The sequence below is a fragment of the Acyrthosiphon pisum genome, chromosome X (assembly GCF_005508785.2).
Source record: "Acyrthosiphon pisum isolate AL4f chromosome X, pea_aphid_22Mar2018_4r6ur, whole genome shotgun sequence".
In the NCBI taxonomy this organism is placed as follows: Eukaryota; Metazoa; Arthropoda; class Insecta; order Hemiptera; family Aphididae; genus Acyrthosiphon; species Acyrthosiphon pisum.
In genome coordinates this window covers 29,121,342-29,137,124 of record NC_042493.1, presented here as the reverse complement: position 1 = coordinate 29,137,124, position 15,783 = coordinate 29,121,342, and the positions used below count along the sequence as shown (strand labels likewise).

The 15,783-nt window shown below is 29.3% G+C and overlaps 2 protein-coding genes across 2 annotated transcripts; one reads left to right on the top strand and one right to left on the bottom strand.

Moving 5' to 3' along the window:
• Window positions 1–2,732: 2,732 nt before the first annotated feature.
• Window positions 2,733–4,118, top strand: LOC100569500 (repetitive proline-rich cell wall protein 2). The gene has a single exon (XM_003242255.4). The coding sequence runs from the start codon at window positions 2,966–2,968 to the stop codon at window positions 3,926–3,928; it is 963 nt and encodes a 320-aa protein (XP_003242303.1). The 5' UTR covers window positions 2,733–2,965; the 3' UTR covers window positions 3,929–4,118.
• A 4,362-nt stretch (window positions 4,119–8,480) lies between these two features.
• On the bottom strand, window positions 8,481–14,297 carry LOC100158930 (class E basic helix-loop-helix protein 22). Its single transcript, XM_001950767.5, has 5 exons — window positions 13,348–14,297; window positions 13,046–13,132; window positions 11,523–11,723; window positions 10,175–10,457; window positions 8,481–10,020 (listed from the first exon to the last, which is right to left on the bottom strand). Exons 3-5 carry the CDS (start codon window positions 11,717–11,719, stop codon window positions 9,910–9,912), a joined length of 591 nt encoding a protein of 196 aa, XP_001950802.1. The 5' UTR covers window positions 11,720–11,723; window positions 13,046–13,132; window positions 13,348–14,297; the 3' UTR covers window positions 8,481–9,909.
• Window positions 14,298–15,783: the final 1,486 nt, after the last annotated feature.

Sequence of the window (15,783 nt, the reverse complement as noted above, 5' to 3'; positions counted from 1 at the left end):
GTTTTTTGAAAATATATGATTTAAATGTTTTGTAAATGTTTTATATAAAATATTTTCAAAAATATGAACTACTTGGCCAAAGTATATAACTAAAATATTTTCTAATTATATCTACCATAAAATTGCAACCATTTATAAACAAAATTAAATCTTTTAAATGGTAATTTTGGACTGCCCTATTTTAACTCATTCAAAATTTCAAGATTCTAGCTGCATTGTTTCAGGATACGCTCGATTATATTCTATTTATTTCTATAATATAATAGTTGCAAATTACCCGGCGTTTCCCGGGAAAGTAAATTTTGATTGTTCAACTCTTTTTGGGCGTTTCACGCTGTGGAAGCAATGTCTTTTTAAGTGTAAATGATATTATTATATTTTAATATATAATCATACCGACCGGCGTTGAGATATGCGAACAGTATATTATCATGTAGATTAATCTACGGTAGATCGCGGACCCCGTGTGGCTTGTATGTAAGTGTATAATTAAAGTATATGGCGTATATATGTATATTCAATTTTCACCATACGTTTATTTTATCAATTCCTAAACTTGATAAAATTTTAAAAATATCTATAGCTCGTTTTGAGCTGCTTACGGACATTTTCCGTTTCCAACGTTTTTAATTCTTTTTTTCTATAAATGTTAATAAAATTGTATTTATTTGGTCAAAAAGCGTGAAAAATCAATACAAGGCCCTTGATATATTGTTACAATAGTAGTTGAAAAAAATTAAAAATACATAGGCACGATTTTTTTTATAAACTTTTTAAGTTAAAATTTTGACAAAATGTATCAAAATTTAAATTTAAAAATGATTTTGTAGTTGAATATTTATAAAATGTTTGAATTTTGTAGCTAAGGATTGAAAATTTAAAACACGGTTTCACGTAAGTACTAAAAAGGTTATTCTGTAATCGAAAAATCTCAAAAATATAAAAATACAGCTTGTTTTTATTATAGCTATTTTATGTTAAATTTGCACGAAATTAGATATAAAATAAACAAGAATAACAATTTTAGTTCTTATGTTGTAATTGTAGAATATTAATTCAACTTACCGGCTTTATTTAATATAAAATATCCACACTGACAAACGCTCTCCGCTCAGAATTGTTTTTTGTATTCAAAAATAATATATATTATCATTGAATTCAAATTTAATACCATCCATTATACAGTGATCCACTTGTAACCTACTGTACAGCAGAGCGACATCCACTTAACCATCTTTTTATGTAATGAAATTTAATTTGTATTAGCAGATGGAACTTTCATTTATTGTCCAAATTTTGACCTCTCTTCCAGTGATCTATATCTACAAAATAATACCAGTTGTATTATCATAGAGGTTATGATAATATATTATTAACTTATAAATTAATTAAGGAATTATTATATAAAATGTCCAAATTATGTAAAACACTAGTCTACATTAAATTTGTGTAACATTTGTACATTGTTTAGATTGCTTAGAATTAGTCCGAAAATGTTGCTATAATTATTTGTTTCATTATTTTAGCTGTTTCTTATTTTTGTGTTCTATGTTCTTTGCCTTGTTGTCATAAATAAGTAATTCTAAGAATTACATTTCTTTTTTATTGGAACTCGTTAAAAAAAAGAATGTTTGCTTTTAAAAAAAATATACATATTATTTGTTATGAACCAATATAGTTTTTTTTATCTTATCCAAATCCAAAAACGTTGATTAAATTTAATACCTAATTACATTTTCTCATTTTTTGCATAGTCAATACAAAGAATACAAAAAACGGTCTTACTATAAAAGATCTTCCTTTTCCCCGTTTCCAATTCGTAAATAAATTATAATTATTTCTTAATGTATTATAGCTGTATTATAATAGCGTAGGAAGCATTATATTTTTTTTACAAAGATAAATATATTTTTTTAAGTAATGTTTGTCTGTGATAAGTGTTATATGAATTCTTATGAAAATGAAAATAGTTGATACTGCTCAATTTGAATTAAATTCGTAAAGCTCAGAGAACGATTTTACCTAACTAAATAGGTAGGTAAACCTGTAATTTGCAGATAATTATTGTACCATGGTACACGATGATTTCGCCCACAATGTTTTATCGATTCCACCGTATATTGGTATGTTCTATAAATTAAAACATTTTTGGACTGTTTATGAACTATTAATAAGCATAAGAAAATTTTGATTTTATTAGTTTTTTTTTTAGATAAAAAAATGTTCACTTCGTAAAAAAACTCGAAAATTTAATATAAGGTTTCTCATAAATTGTTGTTAGTGAAAATTAAAAGAAAAGTTAAGCATAAACCACAGTAATTTTTCATGAGCGTTTGAAATTATATATTGTATACCTATTCACCCGTAAATTAACAAATCCTCATAGAACGATTCCAAGCCTTAAATAAAATAATACATTAATACGTACACAACAGTACAACACTGCTATAATTAATAATGTAATTTGTAGGTATAATATAATATATTTCTTAATCATAAAAATGATTACAAAATTACATAGGTTATCATGAATTATATTATGATGTATATACACTATAATAATAGGTATGTATGTATGCACTACAAGTACCTACTATATAATAGTGGTAGGATATTGCATTTAGCCCACAATATTATCATAATATATCTAATAACATATTTTAAAATTGTATCTATGCACTATGCGGGTAGGTACTATAGTTCTAGGATATTGCACTTAGCCCACAATATCATAATATATTATCTAATAACATATTTTTATTGAGCGGCATTATCTTAGCAACGTTGTATTGTTACGACTGAAGGAAAAAATACAAACACATTTTTTTATTTCTATCTACGCGTAATATTCGAAGTTCGAGAAAATTACGAGTAGAAAATCAGTTAAATAGATAATCAAACAAAATTTGACCGTATATAAACTCACCCCAAAACCACAAACACTATTATAAACACGAACGAAGCGATGAACAAAAAAGATGTAGATGTGTGCATATCAGCTGAATGTTGTTGCAAATTGATAATGAAATGTCCTGAAAAACCGGCCCCGGGGGCAGCTGTGAAACCACGCAATCCTTTCGGCGAACGTGCGAAAAACCCCGATATGAGTCTATGCGATTTCTTAAAATCGCAGCCCTTCGCGGACTGGATAAAATCCCTGCAGGATAATCGTTCCGGGGCGAAAAATCCAAAAGACAGGCCGCGTGGCCCGGTAAGGCCGGTTGTGGCACCAGCTCCGGTAAGTCGTATTTGTGAACAGCCGCCACCCGCCGACCGCGGAGCGAAACAACCTCAGAACCATCACCAGGATATTAAGCAGAATCCGGTCCAACCCGCGGTCCAAGAAGATCGTAATATGTCGCAGATCATCATCAACATCGGGACGATAATAACTAATGGAGTCTGCAAGCGGGACTCATGTCAGCAAACTGATTCGGAAGTCCAGATCTCCGTCAGTCCACCGGCTAAATGTCCGACCTCTGCTTGTCCTCCGGTCGAGCGCCCGACCTCCATCTGTCCACCGGAAGAAAAACCGACCACTGCCTGTCCACCGGCAGAAAAATCGGCCACTGTCTGTCCACCGGCAGAAAAACCAACTACTGCCTGTCCACCGGCAGAAAAACCAACTACTACCCGTCCACCGGCAGAAAAACCAACTACTGCCTGTCCACCGATTGAACGTCCGACGTCCATATGTCCACCGGCTGAAAAACGGACTTCTGTCTGTTCACCTGCTGAACGTCCAACTGCCGTCATTCTCCCTAAAGTCCGTTCACCCGCGGCTGGATCTATTCCGGTGTCACGGGACCGTTCCTGTCGATACCAGGGCAACACACCATCTGCTATGCCGAGCACAGATCCGAAATCCTGTCCCGAGCCCAAAATTAAGTTTAAGGTAAACTGTTGTTGTACCTGTCACTTGGACTAGCCTACCATAGAATAAATTACGGCCAATAAAATTATACGTTATTAAGCAATTTGTAAAACAGTTTCAAAAATGTACAGACAGTATTCCTATCTGATGTATCGGTGATCCTCAAGTCCGAAGATAAGTGAAGAAACATTATAACTATATACCTAGTCAAATTTTATTATAATATATTCGATTTTTTAGCACATGATAATTTTAAATTTAAACATAATATTGTCACATTTGACAATGGCTCTATTATGGTCTTATAACTTATAGAATATTTTTTTTGCTTTTGTGTTTCTGAGTATAATAAAAGACAAGCTAAACATTTTTAGCGAAATGTCAAACACGGATTTAGAGGGGGTGACGTGCATATAGGAAATTTTATTTTTAAAATGGGGCGTGCTGTATCTGAGGGTGCCGAATTGGCAATATTATTCATTCGATTTTACGAGTACTTGTAACATATGTTTTTACAATATTGTGATTTAAAAAAACTCGATAAAAACGTATTATTGACAAACTTTCAATTTTATTTTGGTAATATGATTACAAAGATTTCAATTCAGCAATAATGTTTTTATTTGTGGATGAAATTGTTCAAATGGAAAAAAAAATGTATTGTAAATAAAAATCATTTTATAGAAGATTATTGAAATGTGGAATTCTGTATGTACTTAGTAACATTTTTATCAGATAATTATATCGTAGTATGAAAACGTGGACACAAATATAACTCAAATGTAAACTTGTATACGAAAAACTGAAAAATAACTTTTGAATCTACAGAACAGCGATTTTAAACAAAATGCATTTTGGTTATGAAGTTGTCATTAAAAATTACATTATTTATACAAAGTTGGTAACAAATTATATGAACCTTCCTTATAAAGTTATACATTTTATGAAACGTTTTTTTCATAATTTTTTTTTATAGATGAATATCATAATATAATATTACTTTTCCATATTATTATAATAGGTATTATATATAATTTGATTTGTATAAAACGTTTTGTTTATCAAGATTATTTATTTCAACAATCCAAATTCAACATTAAAAAGACATAATACATATTATATTACCAATAAAAATGTATACTATAATGATAGTTGATGTGTGTAAAACAGGGACTGGCACCTTCAGGTTTTTACGGTTCCGTTTCCAGTTCCGGTCCCTACTTAATTATTTCATCATGGTGTTCTGGTACTGGCTCAACTTTTTAGAAAATTGAATTTAAGGGTTCTGGTTATGGTTCCGGATTTCACATATATAAATAAATGTAACAATAGTTTATACAATCACGCATGCACTTTTTATAGCCAAAAAATTGACTACAGGCGACGGAAGTAAATACAAAATAATCGTTGTAAAATCAGATTTTTATAATTAAAAAATTAGAGTTCCGGTTTCGAATCAAGTTATCAGTTCTCAATATTTTAAGGGATTATGGGTTACTGTCCCTGGTGAAAAATAAGCATATCTATAAAGCTGTATAACTATTTTTATCATGTAAATGTAAAACATTATATTTCGTAATTTATTTAAACTGTTTTAGTTTTAAAATCACATAAATTATAATTTTTTCAAACTGAATGTTACCTACCTATCTTGTTCTGCTATCCAAAGTAAAAATATAAATAAAAAAATTAATAAATAATTAAAATATTTCGCAGACATAATAATATTACCGACGGTGTTTTTTTTTTTTTTTTAAATAAAATACAGTAAACAAAAACCGTTAATAAAATTAACATTTTAATAATAAACTAGGGAAGTCGGTGTTTTAAACTGCTGTAAGAAAAATTTATGATAAACCAACCCTTGTAATTACATTGCCAGGCTTTTTGACTTAAAAAAAAAATGTTATCAATATTAAACTAAAAAAAAAAAATCAAAATTCAAAATGTGTATGAATCCGTATGTAGTTCAATTAAAGGCAAAATATTTAAAAAAAAATTATGAAATGCCTATAAAATGTTATGACAAATATTTGGTGAAAAATTCAAATTTCTAAGATTATACCTTTCAGAATTTGTTTTTGTAATTGTTAAAAAAATAAATTTTTTTTTGTTTTCCACAATTTTTCCCACAAATTGCAGTCACATATACTTAGGTAATACAAAATTTTTATATTTGTAACATTTACTCAACAGAAATACACTTAATCAAATAATAGTTTGTATTATAAACATTTAATCATCATCTAAAAACATATTATAACATGAAGATACTATTCAACATATTCCAAGTTATAATATAAAAATATATTATTTTCACAGAATATGTAGCTATCTATATATATATATTTAGCGTACTAATAAATTTAACTATAACATTTATTTATACTTTTAAATTCTGCAAAATAATAAGTAATAACTCAAAATTAAAATTAAAAATTAAAAACATACATTTATTTATATGTTCAACAGGTATATGTCATAAGTACCTATACTTGTATTAAAACAAAATACAAAACATTTGACATAACCTGAATAGAAAGTAATGATAAATCATTGCGAGACTCTATAGATTATAGACATTTATGTAGGTTGCAGATGTTCTTTAAATTATTAAGAGAGTTCGGATTTGTATGCAAATTTGTACGAAATCAACCCAATATTCGGTAAAAAGTTTAAATATGCTTGAAAAAATTTAAAAAAAGACATTGTTTTCTGAATATTTAGTTAAAAAAATAAATTTTAAATGTTGGAACCCTACTGTAAATACTTTTCATTCAAATATCTGTGTTTTGTAGGTAGTTTTAATCGATAAGAAATAATATAACATTTTGTTTTCTATATTACAATAGTAATTATTTTAAAAATGTCTAAAAAAACACCAAAATATATACTAAAAGAATAGATGAATACAATTAAAATCGTAAAATAAGCAAGAAAAAAAAATGGGTAAATGTCAAATTATGCACCATAAAAGTGTCATAGTTTAAATCTATGTCATGATAGTATTTACTATTTAGACCTATGTAGGTACGATTCTCAAAACTTGGACGGATTGAACGGATTTGAATTCACCAATAATAGTGTACTATATTTCAATTTTAATATTTATCACACATTGTTAAATCACTAAAATAACTTTATATCAGTTTGTATATAATTTTCTGCTTAAAAGACAGCCTCTTAAATTTGTTGTACAATAAATATAATATTATATAAATATTTTCAATATTTTAAACACAAAACGTTCTATAGTTATACAATATATTATGTTAATGTGTTTAATTTTAATCATAATGTTGAGTTCCTGTTTTAATATTTAATATAAATAAAATTACATTTTTAAATGTTAGGTAACAAATATCTACTTCACTTTGAATAGGAACATATTTTAATTTTTTTTAAGTATATCATGTTCGTGTACCCGGTGATGTTTAACTTTGTGTAAAAAATTTACTTGAGTCTAGAGATACAATGTAAATTTTTGTATTTTTAAGTAAATTATATTAGTTGATGACAAATAATAATAGCATAGTTAATACATCACGCTATAATTTTAATGGAATATTAAACTCAAATAAATTAGTAATAGCACTAATAGGTTCATTTATATTCAACATTTTAAATTATCAGGTATGCATTTCAAACAGTAGGTATATTAATTTAGTGTAAGAATATTAAATAATAAATAAAGTTGATGTTTAAAAATAAAAATGTAATTGTTGTTTGTATTTATTTATTTTTCATAAATTATTAAGTATACAAACATGGAAACATTTTTAATTCAAGTTCCTATAAAAATAAAAATATTAAATATTACTGTTATGCATTTTTAAAAACAAGAAGTGCCTCATATTATGTATAACTCAAAAACAGTGCGTGGTAGTAGGTCGTATAACACTATAATTATATATTTATTTCTATTAATATGTATTTTTATTATTAAGAGCCGACAACATGAAATGGTTTTTATAATCTATGGCTTAAGAATATTTCCGATATAGTTATATTTAAACATTTAACAAAGAAAACAATTTAAATTTACAATACAATGTTTTTCTAGTTTCCGTGTTATGGAATTAAGTATTTAGAATTATGGAATTAAGTTGCTTGAAAATGTGTTATTTTGTCAGTAGGTACTAGGTACCTAGATAGTAGTAATTTTATACAATTTGAATAAAAAATGTTGTAAAAACAATTATAAGTGCACACTGCACACCTAACCATTATCGTTTTAAATCTTAAATACATAATTATGAAATACGAATTAAATACTGTTTAGGTAGGTTAGGTCGTATAGTGTCTTATAACTTATAAGTTTAATTTTTGTTATTATTGAAAAATATAAATATTATGATACCTAATTAAGGACCTAATTGAGATATTTATTTTTAACATTATAATGATGTCCAATACATCATAATATTATACGATGTTTAAGCTATCTAGTTTTGTATAATATTTTAACACTTCTATTTATTTAGAGTTATTTTTTTTTCCTAGAGATAACTTTTCGTTATTATAATATTTTTAATGAAATAAAATATAAATTAAGTGGACAACACACTCGTTTTTTTAAGTGTTTATTTAGGCAATTTAAGTGACATTTTGAGAAAGTTAAATTTTTACTCGAATGTATATTTAAATATTAATTCAAAGTAACTTACAATTAGTGGTAGGTTAGGTAAGTGCCTATACTTATGTTAGTACCATTACTGGTTATTAAATAATAAATTATGAGAATATTTAAAAATAAAACAGTTCAACGCGAAACAATTTAAGCTACAGTTTATAGTTACCAAGCGTCTACACAATAAAGAAGAATATAATATATTTTGAGTTTTTATTTATTGTTTGTACATACATTTTACAAAAAAGTTATTATTTTTTTTTTAAATTTGTTATTTTTATGTTTTTCAAACTGAAATAACTATTTTGTATTAATGATAATATCAAACAAATAAAAACGTAATGACAACAAAATATATTTTCTTCTGTATAAATGTGATTTCTCAGCTATGACTGTAGCCAAACTCAGTAGTTATTTTTAACGTAAAACAGTTTTTACAAACAATTTGTATTAATGGGCGTCGTGTGTCCTCTTAAAAAGTAACAAAATCACCGAACGCGTATAACTACAGCATGAGAAAAATGCATTTTTATTGTATACAATAATTGATAAAATAATATTATTATGTTTAAGAATTGGATATGATAAAGATTAAAAAATACATGTTTTAATTTATTATTCCTATTACAATTTGAGTCTAGTCAGTAATTGTATTAAAATGTATTAATATAATCATGAAATATTCAAATAATAAATTATAGCATCAATATTATATTATATTTTAAGTGACTAGATTTTCCTATCTATAAACTAAATAATAGTGTATCGTAAGCATGGCAGTACGTATAGCTAAATTAATACATATTATAAAGTAGAAACTATTTAGGTGCTAATTAAAATAAAATCCATTTTTAACTTAATATGCCATCAATAGTTATTTACACGAATTTAGTTGTACCTACCATTATATTATGTAAAGAATACGCAAGCAATTATTTAATTTAAATGATACATGTGTTATAGTATGGGGAATATTGGTACTCTAAATTGTAATTTATTCATTGAAAAGAGGCTAACAATAATTAGTCTGAATATTTGAACACAAAATCATTATGCTTAATGTAAGTATATTATGTTACAAAGATGTGCATTCATGTACAAAATATTATGTTTTTTAAATGTCCGTCTACTTCATACAGACAGTTCAAAAATATAAAATCGATTTGTATTTATAACAACTATGATAATATAATTTAATATATAATAATATTATTATTGTGTGTGTAATGTATATAATATATTATTATGTATTAATAATAATTTATGAAAATCACATTGTAAAACTTAGCGACGTGTGGTTTGCTTAGAAGTGTTAGTAGTCCCTTCATTAATATTCTTTACATTTTAGTATATTATATTATATTTTTATATTTTTTGTTATAAAAGCGGTCATCGGTGTAACATTTTAAGACTGTGGAGAATCTGGTGAAGCGTTGGGTGAAGCCAATGAAGGTTTAATGGGATACATCGAAGCCTGTAGATCAAAACCTGGTGGCATTGTCATTGTTCCTTGAGCCTAGAAATTAGAATAAGTCACAGATAAGAAAGAAAAATATTGAAACTGAATCTCAAAACGCAAGACACATTGTACGTGCGGTAAGGTAGTTTTAAATAATATTTGTAACAATAAACGGGTGTACGATTTACAATAATATTGTTCTCAGGTATACCTGTATGTAAGTGATCAGTCTTCTTAATTCTTCTAGAGCGTTTGCTTGCATTAATATGTAATTTTTTGCCAATAAAAGCGTAGCGATTTTAGACAATTTCCTTACGGACGGTGAGTGAGCATATGGAATGACACTTCTGAGTTCATCCAGCGCATCATTCAAGTCGTGCATCCTTCTCCTCTCGCGGGCGTTGATATTCAACCGGACGGACTTCCCTTGCTTGGACTTGGACTTGCCTCCCGCACCGGACATTGTCGAAGTGCCTTGACCATTGTTAGGTATTCTAAATTTAAAAAATAAGAAAGCATTGTGTTAAATAATAAATATAAGAGTATGCCTAAGTACGTTCACAGCACTTTTTTTTTTGTAACGAGATCTCATCTGTTTAAGAGGACGCTACACCCGCATGTGTTGTCTCCGTCTTACAAATGTACAACATAACAATAACTATTTTGCGCGGGAAACAACCGAGAAAAGTAAAGTCATAACTAAGAAACGAGATTTTCACTACCTACATAAAAAGGAGAACTTTGGCCGTGCAATGTCGTTTTTATATTTTTTATAACACTAATGCGAAAAAAGTTATTCAAGTTTGAAAAACTGATTAAGTCTGGTTAAACTGATGAAATCTCCATGTAAAAAAGATGATGTGAACATACAAATATTACTAGTTACTTACATATTTTAATTTCGATTCGAATTTCATACACTTAATATACCTACCTAAATGGCAATTTACAAATGCAAGTTATCATAAGAGGTAAGAACACCCCTTTAACTTTATTCCTACACGAATTCAAACTATGTAATTTTTTATTTCTGAAAACCTATTTTTACAGATATCTACAAGAAAATGACAAAATGTTGGTACCAAAACAAATTTCTTTCATACTTTAGACTTACAACTTTAATTTAGTTGGTGACTGGTGAGGTTATTATAATTTGTTTGTTAACGAGTACTGAATTAAAAAAAAAAAGGACTACCAATACTATTTTGTATAATAATTCATAGGTAATAAAGATAGTCCTAGATCGGAGATGGCGAACCTATGGCGTGCTAGCCAAAACTGGCACGTTGGATAAATTTTCACGGAACACACAAACGACCGGAACACGGTTTGCTACTCTAGATCTAAATAGTTAAGGTGTTGTTTTATTATGTAATAATGTACAGTAAGTACCGATTTAATTGTATCTACGTGTAGGAACTTACAGGTACCTACAGAGGTACTGGTGATTTTTCCTGTTGGAACATACATTTTATTATAATATGTAACCGTTGTCCGTTCACCTGGTACGTTTCGTGTGGGAACTTCTAAAACAACTCTTATTTACGGATTTCGTTTACCTGTTGTCAGAACCATTATTGAATTGTTGGCAAGCCGGGCCCGGGCTATTTTCATCGGAGGCCACTGACGATGGTTGCGGGAAATAATATCCTCCCAGTCCAACGGCGCTCAGAGGAGTCCGTCGGCCGGGTACTTGGTTAGATTCACATGCGAAATACGTGCCGTTGGTTTCCAAAGAACTAGACGTAAAATCCATGGTCCTATAAAATGTGAAAAGGCATTTTTCATAATTTTGCCAAGACCTGACTGCAACTATATACATTTTATTTCAACTATTACTATTGTAAGCCTTCTGTGGTCTGACGCATAAGCTTCAATTGTATAGATGTTATTATAATAATTGAGAAATTTTGAAAAAAGTCATTTGAATCAACTTATCATAATAATAGATTATATTTCCGTATCAATGTAACATACTCATTATATGATGTATTTAATTATTAATAGATTTAACTATTATATTTAAATTAGAATATTAGATCATATTACTATAAGTTATAATTAATAAACTCACCTGTACCTACATGCATATTATAGGTATATTATATAATAGGTAGGTACATATAAGTAAATCGATGTCATGAATAGGGATGTTAGGACGGTTAAGTATATCTAAACTCATAAAAATAGATGGTTTATTGTTGGAAACAATTATATCGAGTTTCAAATCAAAATCATAACTTTTTCAAAATAACGTATTTAAGTAGCTTATGGATACCTAATAATTAAATATATTTTAAAAATCATCGTGTTTAAAATATTATTTATCTTGAATAATCAATAGAAACAAAAAAAATGGTTTTTAAAATATGTGTAAGAAATACTGTAGAGTTTGAAATTTGAAGTTAAAGAGATAAAAATTCAAAATAAAAACCATACCTAATTAGTACATCACAATTCCATAAATTAACAAATAATATTAACTCATTAGGTATATAATGTGAGCAAGCCTATGCCTATAATATAATAATTTAAACATACAAAATAATATATTTAACAAAGTTATTCGATTTCTAATTTAACATTACCATTGCACCAATGAAGTATAGATATTTATATATTATAATATATATGCATTATATATAATATCCAAACGAATTTAACTGCTATTTGAACCCATCGTATACATGCTACAGTCATTAAGTATAATAAGTAGGTGCAAACTACTCTCCAATAAAAAAAAAGTAATTTATGCAATACTAAAAACTATGCGTGTAATATAACATGTACAATAAATTGGAGTGCAGCTAATTGGTAACCAAATACGATAGCCCTCATGTGCTTTAATGGACAATGGTACTTTGAAGTTCTCGAATGCTGTATAAATATAGGTAAGTAGGTACTCATCTTGAAGCATTCTTAGACTATGTCGTAGTTTTTCAGTTTGTGTATACCTGTTATGTAAGGTTTTGTTGTCTATGTATACGGCACGTGAAAAATCAACGCCCAACGTCATTTTAAATAATATGTAAGATAGCAGCCAACATATGATTTTAATAATATAAAACTATAAAATTCTTACAGAATCCACGGGAAACAGCTTTTTCATTTGTTGACAAACGGTGGTTGTGGCGGCAGCGACGGAGAGGCTGCGGCGGAAACGAGATCCCTGTACAAATACGTATAGTATATATATCACAACAACAATCATGAGAGTAAACAATATACATTGACTACCATTATATATATAACAATGACTATGACGCTCGATTATTAGGTATATAATATTATAATATAATATTATTATGTTTGTATACAATAATAATATTAGTGTCTATTTTGGATTAAAACTAGTATGCAATATTATTTACACAGACTACGTACCTCGTATATGATATGCGACGACAGAAATAATTAAATATTCACGCGCGCTCGTCGTCGTGCGATGTTCGGAGCGGACCGGCGGCGGCGATGACGACGTCTCTCCCGGCTGTGATCCCGCGGCGGCGGTGACGGTGAGATGAAGCGGGACAAAGCGCGCGCCCCGTGTGACTGTGTATGCGTGCGTGCGCGTGTGTGTGAGCGTGCGTAATGTTTTGGGACTCGCGTAAAAGTCGATAACGGGTGTCGTGGACCACCACCGCACCGCGACTGCACCGCACCGCGACGACCGAAAACTCGTCCGGTTCTGCGGATCCGGAAAACCGAATAAAGCGCGGCGGTGGCGGCGATAAAGCCCTCGCACCACTCGACCGTCCGCCACCCTTAGCCATCACCACCCGCTCACCCTAAAACACCGCGGCCAACGACTCGGTCACCCCGCACGATCACTCGGCGGCGAGCTAGTAATCAGAAATCCGTGATTTTCAAAGGGATGACAGATGGTGTGGCGGCGGCAGAGGGGGAGATCCCGGACGGCTCGGCGGCGACGAGCGTCGTTACCGTGGTAACCCCGCAGCGCCCGGCGCACGAGTTATCGACACCCTTTTTTTGGCGGCCTTTACGGTGGTGCTTTTGCTAACAGTGCCGCCGCCACCGCTACCGTTATATAATAATACATTATTTGTACTCGCCCGCCCACTCGACTATCATCCACCCACCAACCCCTCGAACGAGCGGGGCCGAGGTTGAGTTGCTGCACCGACGGAGCACCACCACCGATCCCTTTTACATTATTTATTATTATTATTTTTTTTTTTGCTTCGTTTTGTTTTTCGTTCTCTTCTGCGCCACCGCCGTTATACCATCATCATTATTTTTCGGTAAGACTTGGTGAACGTCGATAAAACGTGCACACCAATCGTTGTTATTGTATGTTATGTAAATATATTATAGGTATATATTTAATTAATGTATTACATAATATATATTATATAATGTATATGAGGCTATTTATCTAATTATGGCCACATTAATTTTTTTGTCATTTTTGTTTTGTTTTTGACAGTAATTTTTATTGTTTTATTTTGATTTATTTATAATACTACATTTTTACAACAATTTATTAGTTATTAAATGTAGATCAGAAGTAATGACCACAATTTATTCAGCGTACCTCTTGCCAATTTAATCATCAACATTAAATGTCTATTAATAATAAACATTAAACATATATTTATTTATCAACATTTTTAGAAAAGTATTATACGTTTGATAATGAAATTAATATAGTTTGTTGTTTAAAATATTTAGAAATCATTGTGATGCATACAAGTAATTTCGTAAATTTTCAGAGTAGGCATAATTTATAAGTTATAATATTCTAACTATATAACATTATGTTCAGTTTAAATATAAATGTTTTATTTCTCACAAACTGAATTGTAGAATTATTTAAGCCATCTACCGAGATATAAGTAGATTACCACGTAGTCTGTAACCATGGCAGGTCTTTCGCGTCAAGCCGTCAAATGATATTATATTAACCAATACCTATAGGCTATAGTACGCAAAGGTCCGGGGACGCGACTAAGTCACTTACCTTATAAATATCCCAGACAGGTTAAACTATACTCAACAATTATTATACATTATTATTGTTATTATTAGGGACCGGATTTATATGCAAATGCATATACGTATTGGAATAAGCTTTTTGAAATCTGATGAGAATTGTCTCCGATTTAGATCATTCTTATTAAAATAACACGAACTGTATTTTGCATATTTTGCATATTTCAACGTTTTTACCTATTAAATACATATTTAATGCATATTATTATTTATAGCACATATATTTGTTTTTCGTCGTATTTTCACGTTCACAGCGTACATAAATATACATATGCATATATATTATATATGTATATATTATTATAATATCAATATAAATAAATTTGTTTATTGTAAATTTGTTAAGTGTTCGACGGAAGCCAATCAGGGCTAATATTTTATAGATTTAAGATAAATGACGTTAAATGGTGAAGAACTTAGTGAAGATGACAAAAATATACTTTTTTATACTATTAAAACCCTTATATACCTCTTTTATTACTTAATTAATTAATACTTATTTTTTACATAATTTTAAATAAAATGTTTTCGATTCAATTTTAAGTGCATATTTTGTAGCATATTAGAGCATTTTTAGAAGCATATTTTGCGATATTTTTGTGCATATAAATCCGGTCTCTAGTTATTATATATAATATACTATATACTTAATCAATGTTTACATTGAAGCAAATCTCACTGTTGGGATGGCTATAAACTAAAATATAATACATTTAAAAATACATTGATTCCACAGCGTGTTACACCTAAAATAAGCTGAACCATCACAAAAACCTAACAATTATAGCAAAGCATTGCAATGTCATC